The sequence below is a fragment of the Pungitius pungitius genome, chromosome 3 (genome assembly GCF_949316345.1).
Source record: "Pungitius pungitius chromosome 3, fPunPun2.1, whole genome shotgun sequence".
Taxonomy (NCBI): domain Eukaryota; kingdom Metazoa; phylum Chordata; class Actinopteri; order Perciformes; family Gasterosteidae; genus Pungitius; species Pungitius pungitius.
This window is the reverse complement of record NC_084902.1, coordinates 21527929-21548657: the sequence shown is the minus strand read 5'-3', so window position 1 is coordinate 21548657 and position 20729 is coordinate 21527929. Positions and strand designations below refer to the sequence as shown.

General features: G+C 44.3%; 1 protein-coding gene across 1 annotated transcript in view; it reads right to left on the bottom strand.

The window, feature by feature from the left end:
• The window catches only part of chrm4a (cholinergic receptor, muscarinic 4a), a 60034-nt gene that overhangs the window by 31248 nt on the left and 8057 nt on the right, over nucleotides 1–20729 (bottom strand). Inside the window, exons 2-6 of the mRNA XM_037459113.2 lie at nucleotides 13720–14318; nucleotides 13019–13170; nucleotides 11981–12176; nucleotides 11775–11864; nucleotides 2609–2872 (exon numbers count right to left, since the gene is read on the bottom strand). Of these exons, the coding sequence (XP_037315010.1) occupies nucleotides 2609–2872; nucleotides 11775–11864; nucleotides 11981–12176; nucleotides 13019–13170; nucleotides 13720–14318 (1301 nt within the window). The remainder of the gene's footprint in view (nucleotides 1–2608; nucleotides 2873–11774; nucleotides 11865–11980; nucleotides 12177–13018; nucleotides 13171–13719; nucleotides 14319–20729) is intronic.

Below are 20729 nucleotides of genomic sequence, written 5' to 3'. Positions count from 1 at the left end.
GCTTTCTTAGCCCTCTTGGTCTACAGAGCAACCCCACTTCGTCCTTGAGCGAGGTGACACACCGCGGTTCTATCTAGTCCAGACGGATAATGGCGTACTGCAGAGAATTCGAGACCTCTCCACAGTCCTCCAGAGACTTTCTAGGAAGGAAGGAATAGATGTATGGTGAACGACTGAGAATCAAACACCTGGTCCTGATGCAGACACACCTCCTGTTGCAACGACACAGACTGCAACACGCACAACCTACAGCGGCAGAGTTGTAAAACCACTATACCAATACGGAGAGTATGTTCAGTAGTTAGAATATAGCCTGCATCAAATGGCAGAATAATCCACTGCAGCTATGTTGGTGACTGGTAGTCCACCCAGATAACAATAGTTCAGGTTTATGTCAAATGGTTCTCTCCTTAAATAAATAAAACTTAAGTGCAAGTAAACGTTTAAATCGTGAATACATTTTGCAAGTAAATATGTTATGAAACTGTTACTTAATAAAACATTTGTTCTGACTTTACGAAGGACAGTTAGTCATGCAGAAGATGTTTACATTTTTTTGCAGCATGTCTTAAATGACTCAAAGAAAGGGTGATGTAATGTAATGGGACTACTTTATGGACATGCAGAGTGATCAGGTGTTTGTGATATGTGAGGGGGGCTGTACCCTTGTCGATATTGACTGAGCTACTGGAAAAATATTAGGCCTCTTTCACCTGCTCTTAGTCCGTCTGGCTTCTAAGTACCCAGATCTCACCGGCGTTTCCAAGGACTATCATGACCTGATGGAGGTGTAACAAGGCCCAGGCCACTTCACTACGACCTCACCGCCCGTATGAGTGTGCGAATAAGCTCCTCCCGGGCATGTCGCCTCCTAGAGGCCAACTGTTTTCCCTGAAGTCTGTTCCAGAGACGGAGACAAAGACAATAGAGAAGTATATTAACAACTCTTTGGCTGCTGGACTTAGACTGTCGTCATCCCTGGCAGGGGCTGTGTTCTTTTTTGTGAGTAAGGACAAAACCCTGCCACCATGTATAGATTACAAAGGACTCAATAACATCACCATTAAAACAGGTATCCACTTATCTCCTCTGCTTTTGAGTTGCTACAAGCGGCTAAAATCTTCTCTAAACTAGATCTACATAATGCGTAACATTTGGTCAGGATTAGGGAGGTTGGATGAGTGTAAGGCAGCCTTCAATACTCCCAGTGGACAGTATGAGTATCTGGTCATGCCATTTGGCCTCACTCAATGCCCCTGCCATTTTTCAGGGGCTGGTAAATGATGTTCTTGGGTTTTGATGGTAACAGTTATTCTGCCAGTTATTGATCGCTTCTCCAAATCTGCCCAGCCATATGCCTTCTGCTATAGGGACAGCTGAGTTACTGCTACAGGTGTTCTGCCTGCATAGTCTACCCATTGATGTGGTCTCCGATCGGGGGTCATAATTCACCTCACATTTTTGGTCTGAATTTGCAGGCCACTGGGGCCAATGTCAGCTTGTCTTCTGGAGTCCATCTGCAGGCAAATGGTGAGGTGGAGTGCAGGAAATGGAGACTGCACTACGCTGCCTAGAGTAAATCTACCGGTCTCATCGTTGCTTGAGTCTGGCCTTTGGCTTCCATCGTACAAGCTGGACCCCCTGGCGGGCCTGCATCTTTTACCTCTTAATTGTAGAAACTCTCACGGAAGAGACACAACACAATGACAATTTGAATGGGCATATTGTCAGTTGCTTGTGAGACAATGAGGTATAATCCATATTTTTTCCTCGTTCTGCTCATGCTAAAATAATGAGGGAGCTTCTCGAGGGGGTTCGTGGGCCTCTTGTTTTGAGAAGAGGCCCACAAAGCAGGCACCGTCAAATTTAAGAATTTTGTATATTGATTTAGTACTTTCTACTGTATGCAATGGAATAATCTTATTCTGCAACAACAATTGAATTTCTTATTTCATTTAATTTCTAGTAAACTAATTGATTACAATTAGGGCTGGCTCCTACTGGAATCCTTGCTGGGTTATTTTCTAAAACACTTTTCAAAAACTGGGGTCTGAGATCATGCTCATTTTTAATTTTTTAAGCGTAGGGAGACTTTTACAAATGCCATCTGTCATTCTGATAGCTAATGAGGCGACTGAGACTCAACTCCAACTCAAGCGGTTTTGTACGATTTACACAGAGGTGAACTAGGTAGTCCCACATGTAATCAACAAAAATATTGTACACCGTCATGCAAAACCCCCAGTTTTTGTTTTGTTTGTTGTCATAATACTTCCCGTTATATGGATGATTAGTGGGGAAATAATTTGCTTTATGGAGAAGTATTGCTCATATTTTCGCATTTAGGGAAACAGCAGTTTAAATTTTGTATATTTGTCTGATAATCCATCAACAAAATTATAAACCAATATCCACATAATTATTTATCATTGGAATGTCCAGCCAGTGCAATAAATTAATTGCAATGTAAACTATAAAAATGTAACCGTAAGAAGATGTTGTCCCCACTATAAGCAGACGTTTCATGTAATAAACATCTCTCAAGTTAGCAAGCCGCATATTATTTATCCTGTAACGCCTCATAGCCATGCAGTGTGCATAAACATACTTTCTTTTCTCTGGCAGCCATCTGTCTTTTCCTCTTCACTTGGCTTCTAGCAATGCTTGCGAACTTTCTTGCAACAGTCCGGGGTCGGCTGATTGGAATTGAATGCCTCTCGGCTCCCTCTACAGGGGGGACGATCTCTATGGCTGTGATGCATTCGTCTCCGGCCTGCTTTGTTACGATCTTTATCTTGGACCACCTTGAGGTAGAGGTCATCTTGGACTCTTCAGGATTTGTAGTACCAACTGGGATGGGAATTGCTGCAGCCTGAAACAAAACCAAAATAGTTTGTTAGAAACTTCCATATTTACAGTGACCTGTTCTAAGTTCTAGCCAGTTATTGTGCACCATTTAAAAAAAGGAGTAAAAAACCATTAGATTCAAACTTTTTATAAGTTGCTTAAACATATGTTCCGAAACACCATTCTAATTTTGAAAACACCAAGAACAATCATTCTATTCAGAGCAGCCCAACGCTTAATTTGTCCTGCAAAATGGTTTTCTTTGTCATATTTGTCGTGGTCTGGGCGGTGTCCTTCCCACCAATTGACCTGCACGGATGAAAGGCATCTCGACAATCGGCTCCAGGCCTTATATTCTCCAGCCTTCCACACAATCACCAACAGGAAACTAACCCTACGGCTCCTTCGCTCCACAAGCTTGTCTACGATTAACGCTTTCTTGGTTAATTCACCAGCCATTCCGCGGGCCCCGTTGCGGAGTCTGTTTCTCTGGTTTCCACATTATCGGAAAGAGAGGACCTGGGGCCGGAGGTGCCAAAAGCGGTCAATCCCACCCCGCTCCCGTGTGAGGGCTGTCTTTGTGAGGACCAGAGGGCAGACATTGCCCGGTTGCAGAAGCGGTTTGCTGATGGGTTCTCCCCCCCTGCCAGGCCGTACCGACCTGATAAGGCACCGAAACGAGACTCCCCCGGGGGTGACTATAAGGTCACGACCCTACAGACTGCCCGAGCACAAAAGAAAAGTGGTTCGGGAGGAATTGGCTATGTTGGAGATGGGGGTAATAGAAGAGTCCAACAGCGCCTGGTGTAGTCCCATCATTCTGGTGGCCAAGAAAGATGGGGCTGTACGGTTCTGCGTGGACTATCGCAAGGTTAACGACGTATCACGATTCAACGCCTACCCAGTGCCCCGGGTTGACGAACTCCTGGACCGGCTGGGCACTGCACGCTTCTTTACGACCCTGGATTTGACTAAGGGCTACTGGCAGATTCCTCTGTCGTCAGAGTCTAACGAGAAAACGGCTTTCTCCACTCTGTGTGCTTTGTACCAATTCACCAAGCTTCCCTTTGGCTTATTCGGTGCCCCGGCCACATTTCAGCGGCTCATGGACAGGGTGCTGCGTCCGCACGACGCATTTGCGGCCGCCTACCTGGACGGAGCATGTGCGGCGGAGCGACGCGGTGCTGGTGTCGCTGAGGCGGGCCGGGCTCACCGCCAACCCGGGGAAGATTGCAGTTGGATGGAGGGAGGTACGGTATTTGGGGTATTACTTGGGGAGTGGGCAGGTACGTCCTCAGGTAGACAAGATGGCGGCAATTGCAGCCTGGGCTCAAAGCGGGACTTAATAGAACACTGCAAGTGCCGGTTTCTCTGTGTGTATTTGTGTTATATAAGCTAAAGAGAGAGTGTTTAATGTGAAACGGAAAGAGTCTTGTACTTTTTTTCAAGGTTATTTTCCCATGTTTTTTTACGATGTTGCAAACATATTTGATATTTTGGTAACTCACTTTAAAGGCTGGCTCAGGTCATTTGAGTAATATGGAGCCATAACTGATCGAATTGTATTTGTCTTAATTGTATAATCTCATATTACCGCAAAGGGAAAATAACATGTTTAAGTGCGATACTGAGTGTATAAATGTGTTATTATGCTTTTCATGTACATTACAACTATGGACAACACTGTCCGTATCCTATTTCATATTTCCTCTTTTACAGGGGCGTAACACATACACCAGGGTGAGTTATAACAACAAAAAACCCTGGTTTACAGCAGAACTCAGAAAACTACAACTTCAGAAGTATAAGGTAATTAGGAGTGGGGACAACGATTTTTACGGAGTTAAAATAGAGATTTAGTAAGGGGGTGAGATAAGCAAAATGACTGTACTCTTAGAAACTCCAACAGTTCTCAGCAAGTGACTCTGCTTTGGTTTGGAGAGGTTTTAAACACCTCACAAACTACAAACCAAAAAAAACCCACTCCATGAATGACCTCCGCCTGGGAGAAGAGATGAACAAGTTCTACTGCCGATTTGATAGACAATGTCTTGACTCCATGCCCCACAGCTCCACCACCTCCCTCCCCCAGCCCATAAGGGGCTCACGCCTCTGATCACCCGGAAAGCTAACCGCAAACAACAATGGACGACATACAGCCGAATGACGAAACTCTTTCAACCAATCAACGTTTTGCAGTGAGTCTAGCTCCACCCTTTAGTACCAAACAACTGTGCCAGGTACCCCAACGGAAGGGTAAGCCAAAAGTGGTACGGTACGGTTCGGATTTTTGGTACTTTTCTCAACTTTTGGCAGTGGAGACACAAACAAAAGAGTAGCGACCCGTACCGTACCGCACCGCTTGGTTGAAACGCACCATACGAGCCTCTTTAAAAGACAAAACCCTTGTAAAGCAGCCGGCCCAGATTTTGTCTCCCCCCGCACCCTGAAGCATTGTCCATTGTGCAGAGACCACCTGTCTCCGGTGTTCACTGTCATCTTCAACACCTCCTTGAAGACATGCCACCTTCCAGCCTGCTTCAAGGCCTCCACCATCATCCCTGTTCCCAAGAAGCCCAGGATCACAGGACTGAATAACTACAGACACGTCACCCTGACCTCCTGTAGTCCTTTGAACGGATAGTCCTGTCCCACCCCTGCAATTCGCTTACATAGCCAATAGGTCTGTAGACGATGCTGTCAACATGGCCCTCCACTTCATCCTACAGCATTTAGACTCCCAGGAACCTATGTCAGGATTCTGTTGTGGGGACTTCAGCTCTGTTTTCAACACAATCATCCGGTCTCTGCTGCAGGGCAAACTCTCAGCTGCACGTGCCCGACTCCGGCTGCATGTGGATCACTGACTTCCTGACAGTAAGTAGCACATGAAGCTGGGGAAACATGTCTCAGCCTCTCGAACAGTCAGCACCGGTTCCCCTCTGCTCTTCTCCCTGTACACGAAAAGCTGCACCTCGAGTCACAGTCAAGCTCCTGAAGTTTGCGGATGACATTTGATTGATTGATCTCCGCCTACGGATGGAAGTCCGACCATCTGGTGTCGTGGTGAAGCCAGAACAACCTGGAGCTCAACGCTCTGAAGATAGTGGAGATGGTTGTGGATTTCAGGAAGAACGGAGTCCCACCTTCCCCCGTCACCACTGTGGAGTCCTTCCGTTTCCTGGCCTCCATCATCACCTAGGACTTCAAGTGGGAGCTGAACATCAGCTCTATCATCAAGAAGCCTCAGCAGAGGTTGTTCTTTCTGAGGCAGCTGAAGAAATTTAACTTGCCAAAGACTATGATGGTGCACTTCTACACGGCCATCATCGAGTCCATCCTGTGTTGGCGTGTGGTACCCTGCAGCCACACCCAAGGACAAGGCCAGGCTGCAGAGAGGGTGATCGGCTGTAATTTTCTGTCTCTTGAGGACTGATTCCAGGACCCTGAAACGGGCTAGAAAGATTGTAGCCGACCCCTCTCTCCCCAGACAAAAATTATTTGTGCCCCTTCCAACCAGCAGGAGGCTGGGGTCCATCAGGACTAATACGTCACGCCACACAAACAGTTTCTTCCTGTCCCCCACTGACTGACTTATCATCCCATGTTTACTTTCTTCAAACTCCACATGCACAAACACTTGTCACTTTCTGTTTGCTGGTGCACTTTATTTTTTATTTTCAAACTAACCCATAGCACTATGTTGTTTTGTTGTCCGGTGAACTGTCTGCTGTCATGCACCGACCGATAAGTCAAACTCCTTGTATGTCTGACATATGGTAATAAATGTTTCGTGATTCCTGATCCTGATTCCAGCCAGTAGTTAGACAGGGGTTTGGCTGAAAACTGACGGGCCATCTTCAAAGCGTCTGAATTCATGGAACGAAAAATTGAATAAACTTAGCAATGCTTTTGTGATAAACAGGAATGTGGACTGGCCTGAGGATGAACTGGTCCAGAAATTGGATTTAGTTTTTGCCAGGTAGGAACAGCATGATGGCTAGAAAACAAATCAACTTTTTTTAGGATCACAACTGTTGAGGGGATTATTTGGACATTACAGCCCATCAACGCTCAGGAGAATGGTACCTATAACAAGGGGTTCTAGGTTGCAGGGGACTGAAAGATGAGAGATTAAAACTCTGAGGCCAAACGCAAACTATCTCTCAACATAGCAGCCACTGACACAAATGGAAGGAGGTGCATTTGTGTCAAGTGGAACATCCTTAGGTTGAATTGGTCATAGAAGAAGCAAATGCAGGAAATGTTGCCAGCATTTGCAACAACTTGTGAAGAGAGAGTCCTCCTTCAGTTCATGACAATGTTTACATAGGCAAAAGTCTAAACTTTGTTTGCCTGAGAAAAATCGTAAGGATGGGGCATGGATCCAACACATTCCCTCATGCTATTTGCCGCATTTAGCATCAACGGATTGTTCTTTTTACACCGCCAAGTTCACAATTTCTGGACTTGTTTCGATTGGATGTTTTCTTTTGTTAAAGTTCTGTTTAGAGTGTTCTTAAAATACGACTTTACCACCGTGGAGAACTGGGTGACTCAATGCCTCACCAGGAGGGGGGCCAGGTGTATACAGGAATCGATTCTAAATTCAAGATCACGAGCGTGCGTCAAGCTAAAGGAGCGAGCACCCAATACACCTTGGGCTTCGGATTGTAGCCATGTCCAATAGAAACAGGTCTTTAACTCTTCTTTATGCCATCAGTGTGGTTTGTGTCTGTAAGATTCCGTGATAGACAGCGGACATTTGTACATTAACAGACTGTATTGGACATGAACTAAGCGGAAATTAAACGAGAGCGTACAGCTGCTCAGAATACACCTCTTCTTCTAGTTTTGAATACATTTAATGATGCTGAGATCCTTCGACAAGCTGTTAGGAATGATTGGCGGAGTTTTGAAACCAGGAACGCGCTTGAAGAGGCACATGAGCCGCTGTATCGTAGTGGGGGGGCAGCGGCTTTAGCGGAGCGTGGAGACGCATAAACCCGACAGGACATGCAGGAATAACCGCAGTAGCGCCGAGTGCGGAAAGTGGTCGGTGGAAGGATCCTTTTTCTGAGCGGCACAAGCCGATCTCAGTTGGATATTAAGTGGCATTCAAAGTCCACGTAACGTTGAATGAGTTTTCATGACCATGGGTAAACTTTATTGAGGATCTGGCACAACACAGCGACCTGCAAGTAGCGCAGAGTCTTAAATAAAGGTATGTACGTCTTAATGCGAGGCTTTAGAATTTAACTCAAAGGGATCCTGTATTTGCTCATAAAGTCTGAAACGAGAACCCATTTTTCAATGACGGTGTTACGTGCCTATTGGTTTTTGAACCTACTGGTTTGGCTACACGTGCGTGTTTGTTTTCCCCCGACAGGCAGATGTTGTCTGCCTCCGTCACTTGAGTCGTAACACATTTGCAAACATATTGTTGAAAATGTTCAAAAATGCATCCCATATCCATTGCAGCAATTACGATTGTATAAGTGAGCACTACGTCACTGCCACGTATGAAGAAATACATAAAAGAACATTTATTAAAAGTTCGCCACAACCAGGATTCGAAACGTGTCGCGCAAAATAACATCGTGCCACAAAGCAGCTGCATTACACACTCAGCCAACCGAGCTTGTTGGATGTTCCGCTGATTTGTATACTTGTAATTAAGTTGTATATTGTCAGTGGCAAGCAAACGTTTTGGTTCAGGGTGAACATTATATGTTCTTTTATGTATTTCTTAATACGTTGCCACACTGACGTGTGGAGCGGACCAACCCGGACTCTTTGGTTATTGTCCTCGGTGACTTTAACAAAGGAAACCTCAGCCATGAACTTCCGAAGTTCAAACAATTTATTAAATGCGCGACCAGAGAGGAGAACACACTGGACCACTGCTACACTACAGCAAGCAGGGCTTATCACGCCGTCCCTCGGACACTCCGACCACGTCGTGGTCCACCTGATTCCTGCATACAGGCAGAAACTAAAGCTCTGTAAACCAGTGGTGAGGGAATCCAAGAAGTGGACCAGCGAGGCTCTAGAGGATCTTCGGGCGTGTTTTGACTGCACAGACTGGGATGGTTTCAGGACTGCTTCTGACAAACTGGATGAGTTCACAGAGGCTGTAACTTCCTACATGTGAGGCTTCTGTGAGGACATCTGTGTACCATCATGCACCAGGGTGAGTTATAACAACGACAAACCCTGGTTCACAGCGGAACTCAGGAAACTACGTCTGCAGAAGGATCAGGCATTTAGGAGTGGGGACAAAGACCTGTGCACAGAGTCTAAATACAGGTTTAGCAAGGCGGTGAGAGACGCTAAACGACTGTACTCAGAGAGACTCCAACATCAGTTCTCAGCTAACGACTCTGCTTCGGTTTGGAGAGGCTTTAAACACCTCACAAACTACAAGCCGAAAACCCCCCACTCCATGAATGACCTCCGCCTGGCAGATGAGCTGAATGAGTTCTACTGCAGATTTGAAAAATAATGTACTGACTCCATACCCCACAACTCCACCACCTCCCCCGACCCATCAGGTGCACACACCTTTGGATTACTCTCCCCTCCCCCACTGCCCCTCTGTCTTGGAGAGTGACGTCAATCGGCTCTTCAAAAGACAAAACCCCCGGAAAGCAGCCGGTCCGGTCTCGCCCCACACCCTGAAGCATTGTGCTGACCAGCTGTCTCCTGTGTTCACCGCCATCTTCAACACCTCCACGTCCCAGCCTGCTTCAAGGCCTCCACCATCATCCCTGTTCCCAAGAAGCCCAGGATCCCAGGACTGAATGACTACAGGCCCGTCGCACTGACCGAAGTCCTTTGAACGGATACTCCTATTCCACCTAAAGTCCCTCACCGACCCCCTCCTGGACCCCCTGCAGTTCGCCTACAGAGCCAACAGGTCTGTAGACGATGCTGTCAACATGGCCCTCCACTTCATCCTCCAGCATCTGGACTCCCCAGGAACCTACGCCAGGATCCTGTTTGTGGACTTCAGCTCTGCCTTCAATAACATCATCCCGTCTCTACTGCAGGACAAACTCTCCCAGCTGCACGTGCCCGACTTCACCTGCAAGTGGATCACTGACTTCCTGTCCGACAGGAAGCAGCACGTAAAGCTGGGGAAACACGTCTCTGCCTCTCGGTCCATCAGCACCGGTTCCCCCCAAGGCTGCGTTCTTTCCCCTCTGCTCTTCTCCCTGTATACCAACAACTGCACCTCCAGTCACCAGTCCGTCAAGCTCCTGAAGTTTGCTGATGACACCACCCTCATTGGACTAATCTCTGGTGGGGACGAGTCCGCCTACAGGTGGGAGTCTGACCACCTGGTGACGTGGTGCAGTGAGAACAACCTGGAGCTTAACGCCCTGAAGACAGTGGAGATGGTCTTGGACTTCAGGAAGAACGCAGCCCCACCTTCCCCCCTCACCTTGGGTTACTCCCCCGTCACCACTGTGGACTCCTTCCGTTTCCTGGGCGCCATCATCACCCAGGACCTCAAGTGGGAGCTGAACATCAGCTCCATCACCAAAAAGGCCCAGCAGAGGATGTTCTTCCTGAGGCAGCTGAAGAAATTCAACCTGCCAAAGACGATGATGGTGCACTTCTACACAGCCATCATCGAGTCCATCCTCTGCTCCTCCATCACCGTGTGGTACGCTGCAGCCACAGCCAAGGACAAGGGCAGGCTGCAGCGTGTCATCCACTCTGCAGAGAGGGTGATTGGCTGCAATCTTCTGTCTCTTCAGGACTTGTTCGCTGCCAGGACTCTGAAGCGGGCCAGAAAGATTGCAGCCGACCCCTCCCACCCTGGACATGAACTGTTTGTGCCCCTTCCATCCGGCAGGAGGCTGAGGTCCATCAGGACTAAGACGTCCCGCCACACGAACAGTTTCTTCCCTTCGGCAGTCGGGCTCATCAACAGAGCCCGGGCCCCCCCTAACTGACTCTGACTCCCATGCTCATCATCACTGTGTCACTTTCACCTGTCACCCGTCACTTTGTTTAGCTGGTGCACTTTATCCTTATTTTTATTCCTAATTTTATCTTATCTCCTCTAACTTACTAACCCATAGCTTTTGCTTTAGTTTTTAGCGTACTAACCCATAGCTTATATTTTATATTTTATTATACTTTTATTTTATTCTATTTTTATCTCATTTGCACTATGTTGTCTTTATTGTACTGTCTTCATGCACCTTCCGCCAAGACAATTTCCATGTATGTACAACATACTATGGCAATAAACGTTTCCTGTTTCCTGATGGCGTACAGAGTTAAAGCCCCGTTATTATTGGACATGGCTACAATCCGAAGCCCAAGGTGTATTGGGTGCTTGCTCCTTTAGCTTGACGCACGCTCCTGATCTTGAATCTAGAATCGATTGCTCTACCTTAGTGTCCCGGATGTTGGTGTCTCACGGCTGAATTTTTTGGGGTTGAATATTGTAACCGTCATTTCTTTTGCGGCTGAATATTTTAAGTGATTTTTTTTAGGTTGAATTTTTTTGCGGCGTTTTAATGTTGAAAAACATTCAGGTTCATAATTTCAATGCATAAATATTCAGTGCTAGAAATTCAATCACCTTTTTATTTCAACCCCCGATGACACAGATTTACTTCCATACCAGAGGAGATGAAGGACAGGGGTACAATACCCGCAAATGAACTTGTGAAGGGTGCGATTGTATCAATCCCCGATGTTTTAAGACTGTGATTCCGCAAGTCACAACAGAGGTCAACCTCCCTCGAAAAGTGGAAGAAAAAAAAATAGCCAAGACTCTAACACTTCAAACCAGGTGAAGCATTTGTTCATGATGAGTATACGATAGTTCGGTTCTGGCTCAGTTCCATCCCTCTTAAGGGGACCGTCAGGGTATAAAAGCAGATATCCAACCATTGCATACCCACCTCAGATATCACAGAATTGTTGGTGTTGTCCTTTGGTTCTGTGGGAGGAATAAAGGCTGTGGATGAATCGTTGGAGCTCTCTTTTTCCTCCTAGGTAGGTAGGTAGATAGATAGATAGATAGATAGATGAATAGCACACTAACTATGAAGCTTCTGATTAACTACAGCTAACACACAATTCAAGTTAATGGTTCGTGAGTTAGCACCTGTGTGGTTCCCGGACTGGGTTGTGTTGGAGCCTGAACAAGTTTCGGTTCCTGCACTCTGCCGTTCTTCACAGCCTCGAGTGCAGTGGTTGAGGAATCTACACTGAGCTTGGGAGTAGAGCGGGGACTGGCCTGAGGACTGGTCTCATTGTTGTTGTTCTGCTTAAATAGGTGACTCTTCATCAAGCTGGGAGTTCTAGAAAAAAAGCATTTTTCAGAAAGCAAACAGCATTAGAAAATCACTGACTTTCAGGCATCCACAATATATAAATAAAAATATAATTCTGCAAATGGTCCTTTTGTAATTTGTTCAAAACAATTACTGTATTATTTATTTAGTATTTTACTGTTTTAACTAAAAATGTATGTAAAATGACAAAAATTACCTGTGATTAAATATCTAGGTCAGGGGTGTCAAACTAATTTCAGGTTTGGGTCAGATACTGCCCACTTCAATCGAACGCGGGCCAGCCCATTACAATCACAGGGTGGGAAAGCGCTGACGATCCGGCGAACAGCGACGATCACCAGCGGCGGACGCAGTGGATGACCCGGCAGGCCGGGCTTGGCCCATGGCCCGCGAGTTTAACATGTGATCTAGACCATTATATAATGGTGTGTCTATACGAACAAATTAACAATTTTCATTGCAATTTTAAGGTAAATCATATTTTATATATAAATATATATTTTCTAGTTTATATTAATGTGTGATTTTAATATTCAAACTGTAATTCTGTAGTACGTTGTGCGGTCTTTAGTGCGGTTTCAACGTCAAGAACAGTGCACCTGTTGTCCCAACACCCCCCTGCTGACTATGAGCTTTATTACTGAGCAGTTAAGTCTTTAAAAAAGGCTAGATGCTCTCTTAGATAGCGAGCCAAGCTTTAAGCGCTAAGGTCTGTCTTAACTCTTTCTTGAGATACATTTTCGAGAGGATGACACAACTCAGGGTGATGGTCATGATTCTATCTGATTGATCCATGGTTATATCCATAACTTTAAATTGAGAATTGGTTAGTGCATTTTTTTCCTTACTTTATTCCCTTCTCTTTTTTCTCTGGTTTGTGTTTGGAGACCCTGCTCCTCGAGGCAAGGGAAATGTGGATGTACAGGACTGTCATAATAATAACAGGAAGATAGAATGCTGCTATGGCGGTCCCAAAAGTCACTGCAGGGTTCGAAAGAAACTGCGAAAAAAAGAAAGAAACCCTTCTGTGATTCATAGGAAAAATTTATACATATGCATTTAATACATACACTGAATCGCTAGTTTATAAACTCAAGACAGTCTATTTGAATCCAACACTCAAATAAAATAAATCATGGCTTTTGTGGTTTATGTTCACACTGCATTTCTCTTACAACTGTCAAGGTTGTTCAAAGTGTTGTGTTTTACTGCATCATATTGGAAGTGTGTTATGAATATCCATAGATATATATTTGAGGTATTAGAGTAACCATACTAGTAAATAGAAAAGCTGGTGCCTTAGGGCTAAAAAAAAAATGGAGTCAAAGATGTCGGTCGCAAACTTTAAAGATTCTGATTTGATGCGGATATGTTACATTGATTCTGGATAACTACCAGTCTAATACCTCTTCTCTTATTGTAAGTCTCTTTGGATAAAAGCATCAGGTAAATGATATGTAATTGGATCGCCTAAGCAAACTAAATGTCACTGATGCGTCTGACCTTAAGTGGCTGCAACTTTGATATTGGCTTTTTTTTATTGTTGTACCTGAATGTAACACTCTCCAGGCGGCACTGTTCGCTGTCCAACGATGAACTGCCAGAACAAGATAGCAGGAGCCCACAAGATAAACGACAGGATCCAGGCAGCTGCGATCATCAGCCCTGCCATCTTAGTTGTCCTTCTTGCTGGATATGTTAGGGGTTTAGTTACGCAGAAATAGCGATCAAAGCTGATGATCAATAAATTCATCACTGAGGCATTTGAGACAACATAATCTAAAGCTAGCCACAGGTCACAGACCACCGGCCCAAGTGGCCAGTAGCCAACAATGATGTAAACTGTGTATAAGTTCATACTGAAAGCACCAATGATCAAGTCAGCACATGCTAAGGAAAATAAGAAATAGTTATTGACAGTTTGTAGGTGACGGTTTACTTTAATGGAAAGCATAACTAAAATATTCCCTGTGATGGTCACAAAGCTCAACGATCCAGTAACCAGTGCAATGAAAAACATCTCCAGAGCTTTATATGAACCCCCTGGACTCTGTTCTTTGTCCACAACAGTGCAGAATGTTGAATCATTCGAGGTTGTGTTGCATGAACCGTTGGAAAAGAGATCAGCTGATTGGATGACCGATGACCCTGCAGGAAGATAGAAAGTGAGAGATAAAAAAATGGACAAACCAAAATATGAGTCGTCATCTTCATAGTGGCAGATGACCTATAACTTAATTTAAAGGCAAGCACCAGTTATTAATGCTGATGACATATACAGTAGATTGTATTTCCCTTTTCTCCTTTCTTAAAAAGCAACTTGGTCTCCTTTTAATGTGAAAGAGCTTCTCCCTGACATAAAACAACTCTTAACTTTTCCAATGTGTTTGTTGAACAGTTACAACCAGAAAAAGCGGACCGACGGACAGACACACAGTGGGAATAAAAAGAAAAATGGGCAAAAAAAATAATGGGATGCATGGTCCGAGACTCACTGATGCCAGACTTTACCATTCAGCCAAACACATTGTTGTACTGTGTTGTTTTCAAAAATTCCTTAAATTATTTAAGACCAACTCAGGACATGCCTGTTTCGGAGCCAAAGTGAACCCGAGTTGAACAGAGAACTCCTCCTGCACACAGAAGATGATGATTACATTACATGTCATTTAGCTGACGCTTTTGTCCAAAGTGACTTACAATAAGTGCATTCAACCATAAGGATACTCAGGAGCAGTGTTGTGCCTGAACGCGTTCATTGAACGATAGTTCATGAACTCGTTCATATTTTGGGCGAACGTTAACTGAACGTACTGTATTAATGCCTGATAAACGTCATTGTGAACTCGTTCATTCTGGTGTCTGTGAACGGCGCCTTCTTTCAGGTTAACATCGTTCAATGGGGTGACAGATTTCTATAGAAAACACGCCTTAATAAGTAGCGGAAAAAACACCCAATCTTGCAACACCAGCCACCAGCGTCGCACCGCGCATGCGTCATCAAAAAAAAAATGCATGGAGGCGACAGCTGCGTGTAGCAAAGAGGCGGCGTATAATAATTTAAATGAGTTTTATGAAGTTACTGACAAGGTCGGTGAGGATGGGAGGAATCTGACCTTTCTTTGCAAACATTTGCACCTTAATGATTACTCTCCTGTTTTTCTTTTAATAATTGCTTATTTAAAAAAGACCATTCAAGCAGCATGTGTTTGAGAATGTACTGTAGGGGTGAACGCTGCAGCTGCTGCTAGTATGGAGTGAATGGACAGCAACATTAAAGCAACAATGGGGAAATGCTGTCCCCTCAATGCTAATGTAAACCCTGGTTGGATAAGGATTCAAAATTGGATATGAAGATTAAATCTGATGCATAGCTTCAGTGTTAAAACTGATCAAATAATTGCTGTCTGTAGTTCTATATGGGCTGTGGCAATAATTTTGAAAAATAATAGCTTGCAGTTTGAACTATGAACTGAACTAGTTCATGTAGAAAGTGAACTTTCCCAAGAAAACTCAGGAGAACAACAAAAAAGTGCAATTTTATCAAATAAGGAGATTTAAAACTTGCTATAAATAAGAGCCATTATTAGTAAGTAAATAATTTAAGTGCTAAAATTTGTTAGTGTATTCTGGTTCTGAACCAACGTTCAGAAAAAATATATATTTTAGTCCAGTATAGTATGTAAACACAAGACATCCACTTGGTAATCCCAGATATAGTCACTAGAGCAGTGGTTCTCAACTGCTCTGGCTCCGGGACCCACCATTACCCCTTAATGACAAGCCGCGACCCAAATCGATCGGTCAACGGGGGGGTGCTAGCGGTTTTCTTTGCGGCGCTAGTCTTATCTTTTCCCGTTCAAATACCCGTTCAGCTTCACTGAAAACATGGATGGACGGGCCGGCAAAAAAACGACACTCCGCTGCATTAGAAAAAGTCCCTTCAAAATAAAATCACAGGATGAACTTATTTTTTTATTTTCCCATGCAAAGGCCCGCGACCCACTAAAAACGGGTCCCACCAGTTGAGAAACAGTGCACTGGAGTACACATCTTACTATGTTGAAAAAGTAATTAAATCATTTAAGTCATCAACTCCATGCAGTCAAGGAAAAGAGCCAGATATATTATGCAAACTGAACACACTAAATATGTCTGGCAAGGACACCATCATTTAAATCTGTAAGACAATGTAAGTGGCTTCCTAATTGCACAGATCTCTACTTTCAAAATCTCCTAATATTCATGGTGGACTGTCATCAACGTCTTAAGGCTTTCCATCAGAAATTGGACGTTGATCAGATTAAATATATATGAGATGCACACCAAAATGTAAAACTTTTGCAATGCAAATATGTGGCGCTATAATTTTTTGAAAATCAATGCATGGGAATACTTCAGGCCTACACTAGCAACATTTTGGCCAGAAATGAGAATATTCCTTGGAGTATGGAAGTAAATCTGTGTCATCGGGGGTTGAAATAAAAAGGTGAATATTTATGCATTTAAATAATGTATCTGAATGTTTTACAACATTAAAATACTGCAAAAAATCCAACCTAAAGAAAATCACTGTTAAAATAATCAGCTGCAAAAAAAATCATGGTTACAATATTCAGCCCAAAAAAATCAGCCGTAAAAACACCAACATCCGGGACACTAAGGCAGAGCAATCGATTCTAGATTCAAGATCAGGAGAGTGCGTCAAGCAAAAGGTGCGAGCACCCAATACACCTTCGGCTTCGGATTGTAACAATGTCCAATAATAACGGGGCTTTAACTCTTCTTTATGCCATCAATGTGGTTTGTGTCTAAGATTCCATAATAGACAGCTGACATTTGTACATTAACAGACTGTATTGGACATGAACTAAGCAGAAGTTAAACGAGAGCGTACAGCTGGTCAGAATATGCCTCTTCTTCTAGTTTTGAATTAATTTAATGATGCTGAGATCCTTAGGATACAAGCTGTTAGGAGTGATTGCCGGAGTTTTGAAACCAGGAACACGCTTGAAGAGGCACACGAGCCGCTGTAGCGTAGTGGGGGGGGCGAGGGCAGCGGCTTTAGCGGAGCGTGCAGATGCATAAACCCGACAGGACATGCAGGAATAACCGCAGTAGCGCCGAGTGTGGAAAGTGGTCGGTGGAAGAATTCTTTTTCTGAGCGGCACAAGCCGATCTCAGTTGGGTATTAAGCGGCATTCAAAGTCCACGTAACATTAAATGAGTATCTTCATGACTATGGGTAAACTTTATTGAGGATCTGGCACAACACAGCGACCTGCAAGTGGCGCAGAGTCTTAAATAAAAGGAAGTAGCCTACGTCTTAATGCGAGGCTTTAGAATTTAACTCAGAGGGATACTGTATTTGCTCATAAAGTCTGAAACGAGAACCCATTTTTCAGTGACGGTGTTACATGCCTACTGGTTTTTGAACCTACTGGTTTTTGAACTACTGGTTTTCCTACGCGTGCCTGTTTGTTTTCCCCCGACAGGCACATGTTGTCTGCCTCCGTCACTTGAGTCGTCACACATTTGCAAACATATTGTTGAAAATGTTCAAAAATGCATCCCATATCCATTGCAGCGATTACGATTGTATAAGTGAGCACTACGTCACTGCCACGTATGAAGAAATACATAAAAGAACATTTATTAAAAGTTCACCACAACCTGGATTCGAACCCTGTCGAGCAAAACAACGCTGTGCCACAAAGCGGCTGCATTACACACTCAGCCAACCAAGCTTGTAGGATGTTCTGCTGATTTGTATACTTGTAATACAGTTGTATATCGCCAGTGGCAAGCAAACGTTTTGGTTCAGGGTGAACATTATATGTTCTTCTATGTATTTCTTCATACGTTGCCACACTGATGGCGTACAGAGTTAAAGCCACCAGCACCGGGCGGTCAGCTCATCTCAGCCCGCACAGAGCAGCCTGTTTTCGGCGAGTCTTTTGTGAAATGCTCCGCCGGTTTTCACGTCTCCGTAGCGGTTATACATATTTAACTGTACTATAACAAGTCTTCATAAAACGATGTTTTAATTAAAGGACATGAGGAGACCGTCATCGAGACTCTATATCGGCAGCAGGACTTCAGCTTCAAAGAAACTCTGAAGCTCTGAATTATAATAATAAATAAAATTCAACATAAGAATTATTGTATAGTTCTCTCCAAGATCTTTGATGTGTGGTTAGCTGCTTGCTGTACGAGGACCACTACACTGATTATCAGCCTCTTGATGTTTGAGTAACAAGACAAACGGTAGGTGTGTGTGCATTAAAATATTTTAGTATAATAGTTTATTTTTTGTTACGGTATCCAACCTCCTCCTCCTAAAATGATTAAGCTAATTATTTTATGACTGATTATACTGGTGCTCAATATTATATATACCATTTCTAATTTTAAATGAAACAAAAGCTTGTTAATAGTAAAATACTTGAGTCAAAAACTAAATTAAAACGTATTAGCAGGACCAGCTGACGTGGTGATGTCATCAAGTAAGCTGCTGATCCAATTGCGGATATGTCCGTTCTCCCAAACCTGCGAGTCAGGACTCCCGAGTCTATTCTCGCGGGAGCGCAAGTCCGTTCTCGCCGTCTTAGGTATTGAGAAAGGGCCCTAGTTTCCACCTCTGTGTCCCGCCTTCGGCCCCGCCCCTCTCTTGAGAGCTCAGCTGTGGCTCATTGCAGAGATCACCTGTGGTGGGTATAAAGGCTTCAGTGTTCCCAGGCCTGTCGTCAGTTCTTCCAGGCTGGTGCAAGGTGAGTTTTCGTATCAAGTAGAGTTTGTTCACCTTTTATGTTTTCGGGTACTGCAGTGCCAGAACAATGGAGTACCACGGAGTACACGTTTGTATGAGACTTTTGATTATGGTGTCGGACCTTGGGTTTTCCACACCAGAACCCTGCTCCATCCCCTCTGACAAGACGTCGGTGGAGTTGCCCTCCCAACTTCTGTTGAGCCTGAGGAGCACCTTGTTTTCCCTTTTTGAATATCTGCCTTTTGAGTTTGTTTTGTTTTTTGTTCACCTCCTTGGTACGGCGGAAAAATGAAACTAATTGGCACACTGTTGTGTGCGTGCTTTTGGGTCCACAGCCTTAATTTGCGGTGATAGGGTTTTCTCTATATCTAGACAGAAGATATATAATATTTGCTGCTGTAATCTTGTGTTGGCACAAAATTACTGTCACGATCACCCTCACCTGACACTCAAGCCTGTCTCACCTCAAGCTCATTCACTCATGCCAACATTGGGATCTAAAAAGGATTCGATTTCATGTAACAGGACTGAGAAAATAATATATCGCAACTCTGTTGCTCCCAAATGGTGGAATGAGCTCTCTGAAGGCATCAGGACCGCAGAGAGCCTTTACATCTTCCGCCGAAAACTCAAGACACATCTCTTTAGACTCTACCTTGACTAAAACACTAACAAATCGTAGCACTTAAGTTGTACTTATAATGGCACTTTTCTATAACATGTTTTGAAACCGCTTCTTTAATGAAAATTGTATGTGGTCCGTTCTTCTCCTGAAATTCTCTCAATTTCAGTCTCTTTTTATCATGATACCGTTGCTGGTTTTCCTTCTGGTTTTCTACCGTGTGTGACAGGTCTGGTCTCGACAGACTGAAGCGGGTCCGTATCTCACGCTTTAAGAAAAGCTCAGCTGGAGCGCGACCTGTGACTGAGTGAGGCATAACCCTGTGCATGAGCACGTTGGAGGCTGGATGATACGGTGGAACCAGTGTTTTATTCCATTTTTGGACAGAAACTGCTTGAATTATTATCTGACAGGTACTCTGTCCTTTCTTGAAGGCTTCCTCACATGCCTGTGTCCAGCTCCAATGTTCCTCCCCTTTTAGCAGAGCATGAAATGGCTGTAACACACTGGACAAGCCCTTCAGAAAACAGCCATAATAGTCCAACAGTCCCAAATAGGACCACAACTCTGAGACATTTGTGGGCTTAGGGGCATTCACAATTGCCTCCACTTTTTGGAGGCAATTTTTGGAGGCTGTGTATGGTACAGGCCTTCATGGTCTATCCGATGCCCCAAATACTCCACACTCGTCTGCAAAAATCTGCATTTGGCCAACTTTGCTCTCAAGCCATAACGCGCCAGACAGCCCAACACTGCTTCCAGTCTTTCCAAGTGCAGGGCTTTAGTGTTGGCTGTGATTAAGATGTCATCCAAAAAACAAGTCACCCCTTCTTGGCCTTGCAGAACTTGATCCATCACTGATTGAAAAATGTATGGTGCACTGGCAAACCCATAGCTAAGGCGATGGTAGCGGTACAATCATCCGTGGGTATTTATGGTTAAATACTGTTCAGAATCTTAATCTAATATCTATTGCTGGTAAGCATGGGAGAGATCAAACTTTGAGAACCATTTCCCTCCAGCTAGGGTTGCAAATAAATCCTCAGTGTTGGGCAGGGGGTATGTCTCTACTTCCAATTGGCTATTTAATGTGACCTTGTAGTCCCCACAGATGCGGTGCCATCAGCCTTTGGTACCATCACAATCGGAGGGCCCCCATTGACTTCGA